This window comes from Temnothorax longispinosus, chromosome 7 (genome assembly GCF_030848805.1).
Source record: "Temnothorax longispinosus isolate EJ_2023e chromosome 7, Tlon_JGU_v1, whole genome shotgun sequence".
Lineage (NCBI taxonomy): Eukaryota > Metazoa > Arthropoda > Insecta > Hymenoptera > Formicidae > Temnothorax > Temnothorax longispinosus.
Genome location: NC_092364.1, coordinates 19,142,077 through 19,161,490, shown reverse-complemented (window position 1 = coordinate 19,161,490; position 19,414 = coordinate 19,142,077). Strand labels below are relative to the sequence as shown.

At 38.6% G+C, this 19,414-nt stretch overlaps 3 protein-coding genes across 6 annotated transcripts in view; 2 read left to right on the top strand and 1 right to left on the bottom strand.

Moving 5' to 3' along the window:
* The first annotated feature begins 24 nt into the window (after window positions 1-24).
* Window positions 25-11,553, top strand: LOC139815621 (uncharacterized). Its single transcript, XM_071782647.1, has 6 exons — window positions 25-125; window positions 7,219-7,291; window positions 7,376-7,468; window positions 10,027-10,053; window positions 10,392-10,549; window positions 10,949-11,553. Exons 1-6 carry the CDS (start codon window positions 111-113, stop codon window positions 11,240-11,242), a joined length of 660 nt encoding a protein of 219 aa, XP_071638748.1. The 5' UTR covers window positions 25-110; the 3' UTR covers window positions 11,243-11,553.
* Window positions 11,554-13,256: 1,703 nt separating this feature from the next.
* LOC139816815 (uncharacterized) lies at window positions 13,257-14,923 on the top strand. Of its 2 annotated transcripts, XM_071784566.1 has the most exons (4): window positions 13,258-13,486; window positions 13,605-13,686; window positions 13,755-13,926; window positions 14,023-14,923. In XM_071784566.1, exons 1-4 carry the CDS (start codon window positions 13,463-13,465, stop codon window positions 14,300-14,302), a joined length of 558 nt encoding a protein of 185 aa, XP_071640667.1. In that variant the 5' UTR covers window positions 13,258-13,462; the 3' UTR covers window positions 14,303-14,923. The 2 variants fall into 2 exon arrangements, with proteins under 2 accessions (XP_071640668.1, XP_071640667.1); XM_071784567.1 differs by lacking the exon at window positions 13,605-13,686 and having other exon boundaries at window positions 13,257-13,486.
* Pkn (serine/threonine-protein kinase N) overlaps window positions 14,586-19,414 on the bottom strand; it is a 30,507-nt gene continuing 25,678 nt past the window's right edge. For all 3 annotated transcript variants that reach the window (XM_071784555.1, XM_071784554.1, XM_071784556.1), the window contains one exon: window positions 14,586-19,257. In XM_071784555.1, the coding sequence (XP_071640656.1) occupies window positions 19,114-19,257 (144 nt within the window). In that variant the 3' untranslated portion in view covers window positions 14,586-19,113. The remainder of the gene's footprint in view (window positions 19,258-19,414) is intronic.

Below are 19,414 nucleotides of genomic sequence, written 5' to 3'. Positions count from 1 at the left end.
TATCGAAGCGATTGTTCGATTTTACATTATTACTCGAACAATAATGTAAGACCGAAAATCAACTTAATCTTTCACATTTTTTGTTTCCGACTACTGGATACCTCCATCGGATGATGCAGAATGGGGTAAGTGTCTTACTTTCCATCTATTGATTGATATCTTTTTAAGTAATAATATCGCGACAATTGGATTAGCAATTAATTCATATATCAAAAAATAACGTCTCCTTTAATGAATCTTATTTCTTAATCGTCGATGACTTCTATATCGAGATTAAGACGAAGCGTATCCCAAATACCTTTGGATAACATCGAGAAAGAGCGAGTATCCGCGGCGGCCCTTGTCACGATCGCGTATAATTTGCCAGACGTACGGAGAGCAGGATCGGTTTAGGGGGCGAGTTGTGTTGTAAGAGGTAGAACAAACGGAGACTCTCAGTCCAAGCGTAGCAGAAAGGAAGGAAGGCAGGAAGGAAAGGGAAAGGAGAGAGACGGCCGAAGCACACAGAAAAGCCCGCAGATAGGATCGGATGTGTGTGGTCCCGCCGCTCTTTGCTCTTTATAAGACTTATATAAGGCGGGAGTGCTCCGCGACGAGAGACGGCGTGCGACGAGGGAGGCGAGTACTTAGAGGAGGGAAGAGGGAAAACGGGGTCTTTGCTCGTTAGCGGTTCGCGACAAACTCCGTCTCGGACTCCTGCCCTCGCGTTATACTGGACAACAAAGTTATTTCGATTTTCTGTCATGGATATTGCATTGGGCGAGGCTGCCAGTATTCTTTGTCATTTTAAAACCAATTGAGTTTTTAGTTTTTCCTCTTCTATTACGTGTTTTGACGCAATGTGTCGTTATAATTTTGTAAAACTGTAAATTATTATATTAGGCGTAATGGGAATATATATAACGATTTTACGACAAATAAAAATATCCGACATTGTCGTTTCGAGCAATCAGAAGGAATTTACTTAGCTCGTTTAATTTTTTCGTCTATCGTTCCGTCATTAGATGGAAATTGAATTCGAAGCGCGTGTATTCCGAAAGCCGGTTCATTTATCTTCTTGTAAGGTCTTCACCGTAGCTCCTTCGCGCACGGTAGACTCATTTGTTTCTGCCGGTGTAATCCGAACTGACCTGTCGACACCGCAGCACACCTTTTCTTCCTCGCCTCTAAATCCCACGTTCTTCTACAGTTCGCTGTCATCCGTTGAGAGTTCTCTCAACTATAGAGAGCCTATCGAGAAAAAAAAACAGGAATCTTTATACGCTTCGATTATTTTCAAGCTGTACAATAAAATCGGAAATTAAATTTTCGTAAATGATCTGAAAAATATAAAGCAGAGGAATTCGATAACAGCAGAAATCAAGAGTATACAAAAGATTCCTTTAATACAGAAACATTATGCGCCAGACATCGCTATTTTCGTACCTTCCCAATGACAATCCCGGCTGACTCGATGTTGCCGGGGATTAGCGCCGGATATAATGAATACGGTCGTGCTCGTGTACGTACCGATGTAGAGTAGGTAATCCACACCCGGACGAGGGAGATCTGTCCTCGGCGAATCCTCGCTCTGCTTTTTTCTACGGCGTGGCTTTAGGACCAGACTGCGGATCGCGCGGCGCGGCGTAATCTGTCACCGGCATCGCTCCCGCGCGCCGCGCTTTCCTACGGCTTATCCCGGGCACCGGCTTTTTCCCAATCCCGTGGCAAATGAAAGGACGGTAGGAAACGAGTAAAAAAAAAAAGGATCCCCGCGAGATTACCCGGTAGCTCCGTAAGGCGCGCGGAATCGCCCGTGGCACGCCGCCGATCTCATCCACGGTTTAATATCCGCCACTCGCGGGCATCGATACCGGTTCGTCCGACGGGATTGCCGGAAACCTGAAAAGTCAGTAAATTACAAAGAGTACGATAATGGGAAATAATAAAAATTAATAATGATTCGAGAAATAAAAAAGGATTATTTTCCATCATATATGTACATATACATACTCGAATTTGTGCGTTGGTTAATTTTCAATCGGTTCTCTTTGAATTCCTGCGCTATTTAAAACATTATTTTATCCGGGAATTAACGCGAAGCTGCACAGTTTCGTCTCTCACGCAAGTTTGGAATTTTCGGCGTAATGAAATGTTTCTCACTGCAACAAGCACCGAGCGATCTTGACTGATGATGCTTTTAGTGTGAAAAATCATAGCGCGAGCGGGCGGCTTTTTCGGACGGTCGGCTTCGTTCGCGAAAGAACTCCGACCCGCTTATCGTAAGAATTCGCCGCGGTTCCGCTGCCGCTTACCAATTCTTTTTTTAAATCCTCGGTCGGCGTTAAATAAAACGGGCGCGCCGGGGCCTCGACGACGAAGCGGATCGCAGTCACGGGCATAATCTGTCACCGGTACCGCTTCTACCTTGCTTTTCTACGGCTTATCGCGGCATCGGCTCGCATTTAATCCCCGCAAAAAACGGTGGCCACGTTCCCCTCCCCCTCCCCGTGCGCCATCTCCACAGGGGACTCCCGGTAAGCCGACCGTGTGGCGCCTGCATCCTTGCCCGGCGCACGACGGCCAACGACAATGGTCATTCTATCCTCGGTTAGGGCTTCGTAGATGCGTCTGGAATCTGCCTCGTGCAACCGGTGATCCATTTCGGAGTATAATCCCTGATTAGAATTGATAGTTCGAAATAGATAAATCAATCGACGGGAAATTTATTATAATTAATAATATAAGAAAAATTATCTGTCGCGTATTTTTACGAGCTACTGAAACTCCGATCGTCAAAGTTGAAGAATAAAAAGAAATGTACTAATACTTAAGTAAACTGTCAAATAAGAGGCCTAATCTTCAGAAATCGAGTTTCAGTTCATCCGATTAGTCTCGTGTTCGTGTTCCAGTTCTGTATCTTTATCGCAAACATTACGTAAAAATGATGTATTTCTCGTTTTTCTGAATTGGCTCACAGTAGATTTGAATCATCGAAATATACGAGATATATAAAAAACGTCTACACAATGGATTGCGGAAAAACGATATTGCTTTCCTGCCGATTTTCGAGCGGGCCCACGTCGGAGAACGAGAATCCTCGCTTCCTCCCCCGTTTCCTTCACCCTTCCAGAGTAGGCGGGGGAAATGGAGAAGCGCCGTTATGATATAGCGGCTCGTAAAGGCGGCCCGATGTAGGAAAATATTAAAATTGAAAATCCTCAACGGTGATATACGCGTGCGTGATATTGGTGGCCGGCAGCTGTCCTATTCTTGAAGGCTGCAAGGACGAGAAAGAGAAAAACGAAGAGGTAAGAGGCAGAAAAAGGGACATGTTACGCGCGAGTAGGCGCGCTCGAGAGGAAAAACAGACAGAGACGAGGAAGACGGAGACGAAGTGGCGGTAGGGGCGCGATATTGTCTCGAGACTCCGTGTGCCAGGACATTGCTACTTTAAAATATCATCGCGAGCATAAAAAGGGGGTCCTCCGCGTGCACGTATCCACGTACAGGGTGTTTCAGAAATCACCCGCTTTCTGAATGTAGAATTCAATGCCAGCAAATCTAGACGACTAAATCTTTAGATTTTATAATCATTGAAACGTTCTGCTTTTGAAAATATACTGATTCAAATTGTAATCTGAAATAAAATCCAAAAAGTTGAAAGTGCTTTGAAAGTATAAAGTTATCTGTTTGCATGAAATAAAAAATTCTTTGAAATTCTCTTCTAGTTCGGAGGTGATATTCGAGCGTTTAAGTAACCAGTTTCTCAGAGTCTATGAATCACGAGGAGCGCCGTTGCTTTTGCGACACCTCGTACATGCATATCCGTATCACGAAAAGGGATGCGCGAGAGGGTGCGTGCGTGAGCCTGGCAAAGGGTGTGTCGTGCCACTTGTCGCGAGGACACACGTGTCGCATGCTATTGGAGTTGGCAAAAGGGTGACGCGCGAAGTCCACCCCATATACGCGCCGTTTTCTATATGCGACTGTGTATATGCGTCGTGACTTTTTCGCTCGTATACCTATAGTCACGAGGACTTTAAAGTGAAATAAATTAGAAATTTCGAGGGGGGGTGAGCGCCGCGCGAGCAACCAACCCCTTCTCTCCTTCGGCACGGCGTGCCTCGTCGAGGGTGAATGTTGAACGTGGAGGGTGCGTCCCGCGTTTCGATAACTACGATCGCGGTTTTGACACATTTGTCACTATCGTTTATTGCGCTGTTCGATATTAAACGCCACGATATACAGTCGAGCGTCGTTTCATGAACTCAGTCACGGGGACGATTTTTTAATCGCGCTTCCGTATAGCGCGGGCCAAATGTCGCGCTCAGCCGCGTATCTCGAGGGTGATTTTAATTGAGGGTAAAAGCATTATACAGATTCAAATCGGCCCTTTCGTTACGCATTTTTTTTTTCGCCACAGGCTTCACAGCCGACGACACACATATAGCTGTAATACGATTATGCATGCCGCACAAGTATAATTAAAACGAACCATACTGCATCCGTGAATTCAACCTGCGAAAATCTCTTTCCTGTAATTTATTCTTTTCTCTTGATTTAATCTCTCGAGAGACTCCAAGGTAAAATTTTTGTTTCGTAGTTTCCTAGTGTAGAAGTAGGATCACAAAAGCTTATTCAAAAAGTATCTTATTTTACATATATGTCATATGGTGAATACAGAGTCAAAAATATAGGGTGCAACGGTATTTCGCTACGTTCCCAGACGCACCTGTTTTTTTTCCCTTCTTCACGCGCTTCCTTCTTCGAATGTCCCGCATATTTTACACGTATAAAACGCTCTTTTAAGGCAGCTCGTCTGCGTTTTCACCTCCGCTGGATAATGACTCGCGCACGCACACAATTACGCGCAATTTGTCGCACTTATCGACGCGAGCATCGTGAACCGCGGCGGTTGTAGTGGTACAACATGGCTCTTTCACGAACGCTAGCCCACGGCAAGAATACACGATGTCCCTGACCGGCCACGGTTACTTTTCACCATGGATACCGTCTGCGAATTGTGCCGAGGCGAAGCGTGTTCGCGAGACCGTCGATAAATAAATAACTTTTCAATGGAAAACAATTGATGAGATGACGCATCGTTTGCAGTTGCGCTCAAGAGTGTTGAAACCTACTACGGTCAGGCGAGTTTTAATTTCTTTTGTCATTCTTAGGGCTATCGCGCCGCTCGCGTGTTCGTTCGAAGATCAATTGAATTCTTGAATTTCGATTTGTCATTCGAAAGGGGCGAAGCTGTTTATAGACACCGTACATATATCAGCGGCTTCGCGTTTTGCATACATTAATCCAAGGCCGCGCTATGCGGTCGGGCTCCTCTTGGCTGATCGGCTTTCAGCGACTTTTATCTAAATTAAACCAGTTTTCCCCTCAGCAAAAGAGGTACAGCAGCGACGCGGGCATTAGCTGATGTTATACGATCGCGCAGCACGAGATTTAAATTTAATTTGGCTCTAGTCTAGAAGGATAGAGATACTTTATTTGTGAATGTGAAAGCGATTTTCTCGTCGATATCCAGTGTAAAGACATGCAGCGCAAATTATTTCGGCGATTATAATATATAATCTTTCGCGGCGATGAATTATCACTTTATAGACCTTATCGAATTCACTTATATAACTATCGCAATGCTACTACGCATTAAAGTGGATCATCGGTCCGCGATCGAATGCACGTATTGTATTACCTTGGTAAAAGCGAACGAGAGCCATCGGGGCGGCAGCTGTTGCCTGACACGCGAGCTGGAAAAGCAGCTCTTTTCACCTGCCTGCCCAACTCGAACGATACTAATTGTGAGATAACGCCTTCTTAATATTTCTGCCCTCGCAACAAATGGTGCGCGTACAGCGCGATACCCCGAAGACCTTGACGTGTCGTATGCCATGATGAAAACGTAAGCAGGCCCCACTTAACATTTTACGTTTGCAGATTAGTTTGATATTATCTCTTAATGAAATGGTGTTCCTTAATAAAGATACCTCGTACCAAAATAGTACCGTGTATCATGAAAAGAAACATGTCCGCGGATTGATATTTGTCCGTACCGTTATTTTTCACTTGCTTACGTTACATATCGAGGGTCTCGTATCATTTAATGGCTTGGTTTAATTAAATTCATGTTAAGGTCTATCGTCCGCTCATTTATATGTACGATCGATTTATATGTAATATATCTAAAGTCACGCACACGTTCTGCTAACTCACAGATTGATCAGCGAACTCTTGTCGAGAAGTAATTTCGACTTATCGGATTATCGAACCTCGCTTCTTAAACGTTAAACATCGCGCTAATTATAGCTCTGATTAAAATGTGTCTCGAAATCCATTCGAGATTAATCGACGGACAATCTGTTATTCATCTGCCTGCGGCAGATCGTGTTCGGACAGGAATATGAAGATTCGTTTAAGAGCCGGATGAAAATGCCATGCGTGCAGGCGATAGAGGCGATGCACGCGAGGCTAGTTTTCGCGGCATCGCCGTTTCCCTTACACACGCACGTACGCGCACGCACGTAAGTAGGTACGTGATTGTTTCGGATCGCGCTGTTGTCGCGGAAATGCGAATTCGCACGCTCGAGGTGATATTCATAATACGGTGCCATTAATTACTCATTGTCTCTGCGACGCGGCACCGCTATCATCCCCCTTTTCTTTCTGCGTCTCGCTCCCATCGTCGCTGTCTCACTCGTAAATGCACGTCACGCATTCGAGCAAATCGTAATAAGATATACAACGCACGAGGAGAGAGGTGTGATACGGTCCCTCCCTGTTATTTTTCCTTATTACAATTTCCTTTCAGCCAGAGAAAGAATGAAAGAGATTGGCGTATCCTTTTCGTAAAACGGCGCCGGAAACGACGGACAGTGCAGAGGGCTACGCGTGTACAATTAGAAATACATTATTCATTAAACTGTAGACCGAATGCGTTTATAAATATATTAATAACGCGCATCCCCCTTGCGTCAATGTGAAAGCACGTGAACATTGTATTCGCGTGATATTACATGCTCGCCAAACGAGAATATCATTCGTCTTTTAATTTGCCCAATTATCGATATGCTGCTCTCCTTATTTCTGGACGGGATTAATATATATATATGCGCGTTTAAACGCCTCTGTGTTTAATGGCGGAAAGATCGGAGGATATGCTTATATTTATTCTTTATAAATAAGCTATCGAAAACATGTAGTACATCAAGCTGTTGTCGTTTTTAGGGCTACACGCCGCTGCATATCGCCATGCAATTCGGCCACGAGAACATATTCAACCTCTTAGTTCAAGTATACGGTGAGTATGCATTGTACAGTCTCACCGAGAGGCAAAAACCCCGTAATGATCGCATCTTGACGGATCTTAAAAATATATTTTCAGGCGCGAATCAGGACATACGTGATTACAGCGGTAGGAAAGCCAGGCAGTATCTGGCCTCGCAAGAGGCGGCAGTCAGTCAGGACACGTTTCACAGTAAGTACATTTCTTTCTATGAACGAAGAACGCCACTTAGAAAAACGAAACGCAATTTTTGTACATATTTGCGTAGATATTTTGAAATATTCCTTATAATTTGTTCAATAAATACGAAATTAATGTCTCCAATTCGCGCGTTGCGAATTAGTGGCATCTTCATGAGCCTATCTTGGTAATCTTTAACTGCAAGCTGTACAAAGCGAGCTTCTCGCCCGTCTTCGAGAATGCAGCACACGCGTCATTTTCGTTTGTTTGTCGATTTAACGAAAGCAACTTAATTCGTGTTGACCAGTGTTGACGAACAAGATCACGAGGATGTTTTGTAAATTATTCATATCAGCCTTCCCCCTTTTCCCCGCGTCTCGCATTCGCGACGAAATCGCAGCAAAAGTTTGACCGTGGGATATTAAAATCTTTTTTTTTTTTCACGTTTTATAAAAATCCTTTTTTTTCACGTGTTGTTATCAAGCGAGACATATTGTTCATCTCACGCTATGGAAACGGGCCGTAGAAAGAAAGCAGTTTTGCATAACGCGAATACAAAAGACATAATTGCCGGCTGGAACAGTTCTTTTAAAGGAATTCTCTGATCCCGTGCCAAACGCGCCCCGACCACCGTCGTCGCCGTGAAACCAATTACGCTCCGTACTACACTATAATTTACACCGCTTGTGTCAGTGTGAGAGTCCCGTCAAAGTTCCGTTGCTTCCCGTTGTATCCCGTGTCGATCATTGTTCACCGTTCTCCAGCTCGTTTTCGTGACGTTTGCCTGTCACGCTCCAGCACGATCCGTTAACAGCCCGATTCCGCCTAATCGTCGAAGAATGCATGCGATGCGGCAACGATACCGTCGGCACTCTACGAGCTATAATATTCTCAAACTAGATACACCGCGTGCTTACATCTGGACCTTATCTTAACGTCGCTATTTCTTCGTATCGCTAAACTTCGCACGTCCATTAGCACACTTGCCATATGGTACTCTTACTACTACGATTAATTCTCAGCAGCATGTACCGTTACCAATAATATAGCACAGATAACAATGCATCCTCAGGCTATGTAGGATACCTCTCTGTCGCTTTAGACTAGACGCCTCTTTAGATTTAAGGTGTGTAGAGTCAGGCATGACGCGGTATTCGGATAGTCGGAACGGAGAATGGTTACGGGCGCACTTTTCGGTGAATGTACTTCGGGGCTCTGGAAATATTCTTCTGTTGTAGGGATTACTGCTGCCGCTACGCTCAGGCAAGTTCAGAAGCACACCTCCGCTAAAGTAGTAAAGCGCTTGTGTGTCGCCAGATTAAAGTACGTAGGCGCACCTTAGAGTAACGTATGACTGTCACTTTTCTGCACTTCTGACGTGAGTATCTCGAAGTTTCACGGGTCCTCTCGTCGCGCGAATGTACGGGCCGGAGGATACCGCGCCCGAGGATATCGTTCGCCGAAAGAAGCGAGCTAGCGTCGAACACGAACCCGTTTTGCTTCTGGCGCTTTACAAGCAATAGGGAATGTTCGTCCGTCACTGTTCCTCTTCTAAACGTCTGAAATGTTGAAAATGTGTCGATGCGCTAAAAAGTTTACAGCTTTGACGTACTTACTCCGAAAGTAACTCTATATCGACTTGCATAACATATATTTACTCTTTACGAACTAATACTTAATATATAATCAACTGTTAGTAACGAAACAATCTCTTTTCATGCGTAACATATAGTCCGTTTCTTCTTCATCGATAAGCGTCGATCACACGTTTTGCATCGGCTATAAAGCGTGATTAAATTATTCAAGTGGCAGTAGTACATCGTGGCATAGAAAATCAATGTTATGTAACTGGCGATGTGAAAATTGATTTTAAAACTCGTAATTTTTTATGTGAGTGCGTGAGATGAAGCACTGATACATTTTCAATTAAAAAATAATAAGGCTCATCCCTGAGCCTTAATTTATTTGTTACATAAGATATTTCGTTTCACATCGCCGCTGCTGTTATTTGTTATTGTTTTTGCGTGCGTGGGCGTATGTATGTGATATGCTGTTATAACGTGAATGAAGCATGTACACGTAAGCATGCATGAGAAGCACATATATATCACGTCGACCGATTCTCAGCGTCACCTTTTATTCGCACTGGATAATTATTATATTTGATAACAATGACAGGACGTGTAATTCTCAAAAGGGAAAGTTGGCTTAATTTTTGTACTACCTTATTTAACCGTATTAACTTCTCCCCTTGGGTCTCTTCCTTCTATCTAATCCCATATGACGCGAATCACACTTTTTATTAACTGTACGAAATAACATTTCCATTAAGGAGATTAATTTAGATTTGTTATTAATAGAATCTCTGCACATAAACTGCTTCTTTTTAGGCTTTATTAAGTATATCATAATTAATATACCCCCTAATAATACCATATTTTTAAATAAATTTAGTTTTTTTCTCTTTCTATTCGGTTCTAACTCACTTGCGATATTCTCGTCAATCTTCCCATTTTCTCGCTGCCTGTACGAGACACATCAGTTTTAAATGATTTTCTATTTTATTTCAGAAATAAAAGCAAGGAAAAAGCATGCAGGTAAGAAATAATTCCTTTGGTGTCCGAGCGTTTTAGTAGAGACTAACTTTGCGCATGAGAAACAAGCTAAATAGACATTAACCCTAGAGCATTATTAGTCTCCTATTTGTCAAACTTATGGTTTTAATAACTCCGCTTACAATAGTATATAGTATCAGTTTCAATAATTCTATAATATTCGAGGAGTAGAATTAATTAACATAGCAAAATATAGATTTTATAGATAGAGATATACGCGAGCCTGTCGATCGGCTATGTATTCTCCCGCTGTAAAAGTTACGTTGTAATAAGTAAGAGAACCGCAAGCACCGTAACAGAGCGATTGATTAAATATACAGAGAAAGATCTTGGTTTCCTACGAATTGGCTCGTTGAACGTTCGCGTGAAACGTACGACGGAAGCCTTCAGCCAGTTCCTGGGTGTGGCAACCAGCAGTACGGCTAGCAGCAACAACGAGAAGATTCATAAATCGTGGGGATCCGCGGATAACGTACAGGTATTATTCAAGGTCCAGGTCCTACTGGGTTTAGCGCATCTCGCAAAAACGCGTTGCACATTAGGATAATGCATGAATTCCCTAACGAGGAATATATCCGGTTTCTTTGATTAATTCTGTGAAGATTAACAATAAATAACATGAGTTTCTACAAGATTAATAATTAAATATCCCGAATACATGCAGCTCTATCACCGATCTATTCGCAACTACACAAATCTAATAAAAATATATATAATTACACAAATTTAATCGAAAAAAAAAATAGAATTGTACTACGGCCGATATGTAAAAGACAAATGCACACACGCTGGTTAATACAATAATCGATTAATAAAAGCATTCGGTGCACCTTTTAATCTCTCGCATGTCTTTCGCTGCGACGTTTCTCGTCGCAAGCTGGAGCAGAAGCTGATGCCGCCGCCGAGGTACGCGCCCATCAAGAAGCGCAGGAGCAGGCGTCCGCAGGACTTCGGCTCGTCGCAGGAACAGCAGCAGGTTGCCAGTCAGCCGACTACTCCGTTGCTGGAGGGTAAGATCAGCCGACCGAACCGGGCCGTTCAGCGTCGACCGATATCCACGACGTCGGTCAGCTCCAGTTCCATCGCCTCCGGCAGCGTTCAGCAGAACGATTCCGACTCCGACACGGCGTGCGGTTTCGATTCCGCGTGGCGAGGATCGGACCAGCTGTAACTAGTCTAATTCGTTATCCTAAATACCGTCGGCTTATGCTTATTCGATTGCACAAGGCGTAGGAAAGCTTCGATCAGAAGCTTCAGCGACAGTAGTTGAAGACTGCCTTTCCAGGTAGCAGAGTGACATTATATGACGTATTAATAACGACCTAATGTCTCTAACGTCAATATGTAATTAAGACGCCTTTAGATGTCATCCTGCTACCTGGGTTCTAGAAATTCTTTAAAATGGCGGCGGAACCGAGCCTACGTATATGATTTTCATATTGATTGCGCACACGTTAATGGTTTTTCAACACACGAAATGACGAAATGACATAAAAGATATTCTTTTGATTAAATTTGTAAACTTTCAGATTGTTCTATTTTGCAGGATTTAATTGTAAGAACACAAAAAGGCTGGTAATAAAGAGTGGATACTTCAAATATAGTTTCTTCAGATTTTATCGCGTGATTCAAATCTCATTTTCTTCAATAAAATCATTAACTTATCTTCAATAAGTTCAGTTCATTATTGTTAAATAATTTTGCTTTTTTGATTAAAAAAATTATTTGATGTCGTATGTGATATTGTCACTCTTTCTTATTTCAGCCGAAATGCTCAAGCTTAATTTCAAATACATTTTGTACATAAAAATAAACGCATATTTCTTTGTATATTTATATTTTTATGTAGAAATATATTTTACAAGCCGCGGAGTGTAATTTAAAAATGTTTAATGTTGCGCTTACCTATCGTGTGAGGTATTTATAGGATAAATTTTTTTTATACTTTTCAAGATATGTACGCAATTTTGAACTTTGCATTTAAGACATTGTTGTATATATTACGCTATCCGTATGTTGGCATCCTATATCTAAAATCTTTAGACACTTCGATGCTCATTGTATAATAAATAAATGCTTAAAAATTATTTTATTAAATAATGGAGAAAATTTTTCAACATATATTTAATAAGAATTTTTTAACCATTGTATCGTTAATAAGCATATAAGGCGACAATTATTTATATCATACTTTGTACAATTTAAGCAATAAACATCACATTCGAGATTACATTGGAGTATTTTATCCACTCTAATTTCTCTAGAAAATATATATTTTAAAAGTATAACAGAGTAAAAATATGTATTTTAAAAAGGCATAGGCACGAAAACAAAAATATATAATAAGATTAACCCGGGGACGGACACCTGGAGTAGTGATTTTTACATCTCAGTATCAAAAAAATAAAGGTCACGTCACAGTAATTTTAATGTGCTTTTTTCGATTTTAATAATTTTTGGTTTTTTCTTATTTTTTTCAGAAAATGTTGAGTAAATCTATAATATACATATTGTCCTCAGCTACTATAATAAATTATAGAACAATCAAAAATATGTAATATGTAATTAATGACTTTTAATTGAGGTATAAAAATCACTCCAAGTGATCATTCATACAAAAACAGTCAGGCGCCCGCTTCCGAGTTAATTCTTTTTATAAGATGCGCATGTATTTTATTTGTTTTACAGTTAATTGTTTTAGAGTTTTGGAGTTATAATTCTCTAGTAAGTTAATTGATTCTATAGCTCTGTAATTGAATCAATTTATTAGCCAAAAATTGGTCATATCTAACGTGCACACTACAGTATATAGACACAAAAAAATATACATATACAAGATTAAATTCTTTTCGTAAAATATGCGCAATTTCCGAAATCATAGCTCGTATATTCTATTTGTTTTATAGTTAACTGTTCTAGAGTTTTGGAGTTAGTTAATTCTATAGTAAGTTAATTGATTCTATAGTTCTGTAATTAAATTAATTTATTAGCCAAGAATTGGTCAATATATTGGTCAAAAGTCTTCGTTGTTCTATATCTTCGATATATGCTTTGGCGACATCCTTGCACGATCAAGAGAAACCTCACTTCAACTCGAGAGGTAAAGCAAGTCTCTCCTCGGATAACGATTTTGCCGTTTGTTTTAACGTCTTTCTGGCCACAAACGCCAGATGGACGCTCATAGAAGAAGCGCGTGGTGGTGGTGGCCCAGGCCGTGGCCGTGGAGTCATGGAGTGTGGAGTCGTGGAGCAGCGTCGCGGAGCGAGTTGGAACCGTCGGCGAACACATGTGCCAGTTCCCACTGACATTCTGACATTCGCCCCCCAAGTTACGATGACAATATAGTTTCGCGACGAAAAACGGGGCGAATTCCATTCCTGCGTGCGAAAAGATGTACGACATATGTCATCCCAGCGTGAGTAACTGAGAAGAACGCGCCCGCGCGATCTTATAGATCTGAGAATGTCCGCATGCCTATGTACGTAAACATTTAGTGTGATTATTTTGCGATCGTTCTCAATGTACGCTTGCAGTATTATCATCTGTGCAAACTCGGCTGTAATGACCCGATAAAAACGAGCACCGCTTTTTACGTCTACATCGAGATATGCGAAGGTATTGTATGTCCAATTTAGGTGGATGATAAACACGGGCAAATCTATTCTCCTGATGATTCTTTTCAGTGAAGCGATACTGGGACGTCAAGTACAAGTACAACGAAGAACTTGACGTCATCTATTTCGAGGTGAAGAAAAGGGAGCACTCTCGGTTGGAGATCTACGTGCCTTGGCCAACCAAGTATAACATCTGTCTTGAAAAGATTGAGGAGATGCAACAGTTACTGCAAAATGAACGGTAATACTGCGAGTTTGTCTCGCATTTCTTTCATATTTCCGCAACGTGGTTTTTATTGATTGAATGTACGAATAACGAACGAATTTTGTCCAACAGATTGACATTTGTATTTAAATCTGAAGATAGCAGCAGTGTTTTCTACACGGTAAGCGCTGGCCTCTCAAAGCCAGCGGCACCAGAAGCGAGCAAACGACAAAAGGAAAAAGCGGAAAAGATACTTAATTTGGAAAGTGAAATCCGGAGAAACACTCCAAACTTGTATGAATTAGCAAAGACTTTAGGTACTACTCGTGAGATTAACGATCAAAATTGTAATCCTGGCTTGAATACTACTACAGAATCTTCAAATATTGATTCCGGTTTGGAGATATTATGATACTTTTCTTCTATTTAATATATAATTTTGATGTAATATATGTCTGCTGTTTGTATATTGGTATTTATGTTTTTTTCTTGCACGCCTTACATTTTATGTATCAAGCCTAAGCTAAACGTGTAAAAAATTCTAACACATTGGAAGTAAACCTTTCAGTATATTGTAATTTTTGTTGTTAAGCACAGTAAAATAATTTTCGTTGCAATAAATAAGTAAAATAATTTTAGTTACAATAAATACGCGTTGATAGGAGAGAGTGCATTTAGAAGTGGGGGGAGAGATGTATATTTTTAATATTTATTTTTTAAAGTAATTCACATATAATGCGGATTTTGAGAATACCTCTAAGGATTGCGTAATTGTTTAAAGTGATATGTAATAAGCTGCCACTGCAAATATATATGAATTAAATAAATTAATTTTTAAAAATCTTCATCTCTAGCCATGTATTATTAGTAGACACTACAAAATACGAGGCACATAAATTTCCTTATTATAATAAAACTAATGATAAATATAGCGAACATTTTAACCAAACTTATATCTAGTAATTGCTATGTAATTATCTGTTATAAAAAATACATGTAACGAAATAATAATCTAATAAAAAAATCTTTATGAGAGAGTAGATCTATCTACAAAACACTATAAGATGTTTATATGTACATAAATTTTTTTAATTATCGCATTTTGGACCATGTATTCCACAAAACCATTAAATAATTTAATTTTTCTATGAAGAGCTGCGTGCAATATCAGTGGAAAAAGTAATTTGTTCACACACGATGCCATCTTATAATATGTATCAAGTTATACGTACGTTGTAAAACATAAAATACAAAACGGTATTATTTGACGTAAAAAAAAATTTTTTTTTTTTTCATTCAAAATCGTTTATAAAGTTTTTAAAGATTGTAGGCAGTTGAAAGTAGCATAAAAAGAATGATATCGTATAGCTTTTTTCTGCTATGTAAGAATTGTAAGATATAAAAATAATAAACACGTGTCAATGGAGATCTAGAAACTAGAATAATGTTGTATTTTGCGAAACGTAATGTTATTAATGAAAAACTTAGGTCTCCCCCTCGCGCAAGATCTATTTCAAATTGCCATATTGCTTTACAAATTATTTCGTATGTATATATGCCATATTTTTCTCTGCCTGTTTTATTACTAAATGTGTCATCACGTAAATTTTCATGAATTTTGTATTCTTTATTTCAAAGCCGTATAATACCATATAAAAAGATCAGATTTTAAAATTTATATACAATAGAATACAAGAATAGAAAACAGGCATATAAAAATTATCCGCATCTTTTAAATTATCTTCCACTGCTGTATATTATGTTCAAGATCCGAAAAAAATTTTAGAAACACCTAAAATATTTTTCTACCAGATCTGAACCATTCTGCGTGTATAAAAATTATATATAAAATAGGTACCAAAATGGTTATATACATATCAATTTATAATTGCAGTAAGGCAACTAGATCTCGAGATACTCGAATCTATCACTAATGACACAGTTAACTTTTTATGATAATAATGTTCGATATTAAAGTTTCACAAGTAATTCTGGTCATTACATATTTACGCCCTGTTAAAAGGTCAATGCAAATAAAACTTGGTAGATCTCACTGATGTAATAAGATTTCAGCAATCAATATTTACAATCATCAAAACGATTTAACTATAGTTTAATTGTTTTACAGTATGATTAATTGTTTTACAATTGTTTTACGAATCTGAAATAAAATTAAATGAATTGTATCATAATCAACTAACACAAAATTTACCAAGCTCTATTTGAAATATCCTTTCTTATTTGCACCGTCATAAAGTCCATAATTCAATCTTCAATTTCAATTCTAAGACGTAGTACATATAGAGATAAATGACAGGTCAAAAAGATTATATACAATATCGGATTATTTCGTTTCTTACTAATAGCCAGAAAATTGTCTAGTTCTATTGCATATTATATATCAAAAGTTGTTCGATTATCGTAGGCACCTTTTAAGAGATGGGTGAAGTGTACCATGGACTACATTTAGATTGTGTATGTGTGAGTTCTAAGAACAATCGAAATCCTATAAAGGATTAATTATTAAATACTAAAGTTACAATATATATAGGTAGTAGCATCCGTAAAGAAAGAAATGTTCCGCAATAATTAGAAGAAAAATTAATTTAAAAGCTTTTCATAAGTAAAATCTAACAGCTACTCCAATATTACACAGCTTTCAGATCATTTTCTGCAAAATTAAAACCGAATCTTAAAAAATGTATTCAAGTATGTTCGAAGTAAAACGTGAAACATGTATTATGATAATATTTTGTTGTAAAGTTAATTAAAATTGATCATACAATACTACACTAACAGCTATTGAACATAGAGAAATATCATTCATTATTATTCTCTCGACACATTTGGTTATATATTTATATATATGTTACGGGCAAAGTCCGCATAGTGTGCAGTGTCGGAATTGCCCGGGCAATGTCAGCATTGCACAACGCGACTAATAAACTACTTTGCCCAGTCGCGTTGTTCAATGCTGACATTGCCTGGGCAATGCCGACACTGCACACCATGCGGACTTTGCTCGTAATATATACATGATATGAAGCACATGAACTAGTAAAAGTATCTTATAAACTAGAATATAAATGTACATAACTAAACGATGAAACATAATTGGGATACATATTAAACGAACCTAAAGGACTCTGATATATGGATGTTAATGCGCTGCTTCTCACGTGATATCATAGGGCTCGTATGTCTAACATCATCATAATCTTGCAAAATTAGCTATACATAAATGGATTAAATTTCCAATTATCATAACAGACAATATGTGATTAGTTTAATTAAAGCGCTGAATGTTAATGTCAATATGATCATTATTGTTGCATATACATAGCGCCATTTCAAATTCAATTCTTTATCACATGAGCATGAGCAAGTATAGCTACATTTTGATTTACTTTATGCTTTCTTAATAAATGTTAATATTGTTTTCATTATTATGATTATCCTTTAAGTTCTATAAGGATATATAAAATCTTTGAGTAATTGCATGTATTACTGTACATAATAGCAGTACATAGATAACGAAATGTTGAAAATAATATATCTTCACGCAAAAGGATATCCATACATATTTAATACTAGCAACAGGACAGAAAGTGTTTGGAGATCACTTTTGCAAATATAATCTAAAAATATTCTCATTTATATGCGAAAAAAAAACTTCTTTGTCGAAAGATTCATAGATTTCATCGTTTTCTTTTCTGCTTGACAGGAATTGATCGGAACCCTTTAACTCTTCAAGAATATAAACTCATTTACAATATTACTTCATATCAAACCACAGATTGTAAATTCATATGCACCAGTTATTTATTAAAAATGTGCAACTCATACATTTGCGGAAAACTTTTGAGATTCGATAAAAGAAGTTTCTGGAACAGTTCGCGCATGCAATTGTTGGTGAATATTATATTTTCTGAAAACTTTACTACATATTTTCACATAATCCCATAAATAACACCATGTAATTTATAGCGTTCTGTACGTTTTTAAACCATTCCAACTTACCACGAAGGCTAAATAGAAGAAAGTGTAGTTTTTGAGGAAACAAGAAAGCTAGAAAAATTCTGACGCAATTGTAGCGTCTGAAGAACAACTGCCAAAGTTAAAGCAAAGGCTAACCTCAGAAAAGACAGATTTCTAAGGTGATAAAATTAACCACATAAGCTGCATTCAGACAAGACAGTTCTTCCCCAGAATAACGATCCAAGATTCAGTAATTGGAATGTCTATACAAGAAGTCAATCTTAACATCCAATTTATATCATTAGAAAGACTGAAGTGAGTGGATTCACTTTCAGTAAATTTTTAATTAATATTGTCGCACTACAAAAAGCGTCTCCTGATTTTTATTCCACTGCCATGTTTTGGTTTAAAATTGTATCTTTAGAACTCAGGCAATCAATAACCAAAAAAAGAAAGAGAGAAATTCTATTGCTGGAAATTTTTTCCAAACCTCTGTCATGCAACTGAGAGTGCTAGGAATAACCCAACATGAGACAAGAAAGCATTTGTTTTCAACTTTTTTCCAATTCCCCCAACTCAGTTTATTGACGGATACTGTGGATCACTTACCGTAGAGACTCACAACCTATACGAAGAGATACCTTGTTTCGGGGTTTTTAGCGAAGCCGTTCGCCAGAGTGAGCAATCGAGCACCAAAATTATATTCAACCGCATTGAAAGCGCAATATCAACAAAATCTTTTAGGCTTCTTGGTAGTCATCGCAACAAAGCAAAGAAATTAGCATTCGAAAATGGCAGATATTTTCCTAGAATACCCAAATAATATAGAGTTTATATGGGTTTTTATCTATATCGACTCCAAATCGAAAACATTCAAAATGTTTTCGATTAATTTCAAGATGATATCTGAGAGAGAATACCAATAATCCTAACTCATCTGATTATATTCGAGAAAGTAGAGATATTAGTCTCACTAACGAATAGATCTTGACCTGTGGAGCTGCATTCATGTACACCCCACAACTTTGGTTTGAAAATTTCTCTTGTAAATGTGCCTACTGTGATCATTAATATAGTATCTAAAATAAAAAATCTATACATGATGTATAATGACATATGATATATATTGCCCAGATAAACAAACGCGCGTGTAAATACCACAGCTGCGCGAATTCCATAGTACGAAGCAACTTTTTATCAATTATGCCGATATTTTCCCATCGAGAGATTTATCAATCATTATGGCTAGCACCAATCAGCCATGTAAGTAAAGTCCTTAAACAGACCCTGCTCTAGGTCGCTAAGAGGCCGAGGATCTTTTGGAGGCGTTAGTTGTGGCTTCTCTGATGTGAACTCTTCATCGAAATTACTTACATCTTCCACTGAATGCTAATAACAGAAAGACATTTCCATGTAAGAAAATATTAAGAAAGAAAAAAGTTTTTCCAAAGTAATTTTTAATTAATATTTAAAGTTTACTCATATTAACAGATGTAATCTCTTTCTCTCTTCTTTTTACATATTCAAAGTTAATGCATTAATAAAT

Coding starts and splice junctions, on each gene's coding strand:
- LOC139815621 (XM_071782647.1), top strand. Junction 7,469..10,026: donor CAGTCAGGACACGTTTCACA/GTAAGTACATTT, acceptor ATTTTATTTCAG/AAATAAAAGCAAGGAAAAAG. Junction 10,550..10,948: donor GATCCGCGGATAACGTACAG/GTATTATTCAAG, acceptor TCTCGTCGCAAG/CTGGAGCAGAAGCTGATGCC.
- LOC139816815 (XM_071784566.1), top strand. CDS start 13,463: ATGTACGACATATGTCATCCCAGC. Junction 13,487..13,604: donor ACGACATATGTCATCCCAGC/GTGAGTAACTGA, acceptor GTACGCTTGCAG/TATTATCATCTGTGCAAACT. Junction 13,927..14,022: donor CAGTTACTGCAAAATGAACG/GTAATACTGCGA, acceptor TTTGTCCAACAG/ATTGACATTTGTATTTAAAT.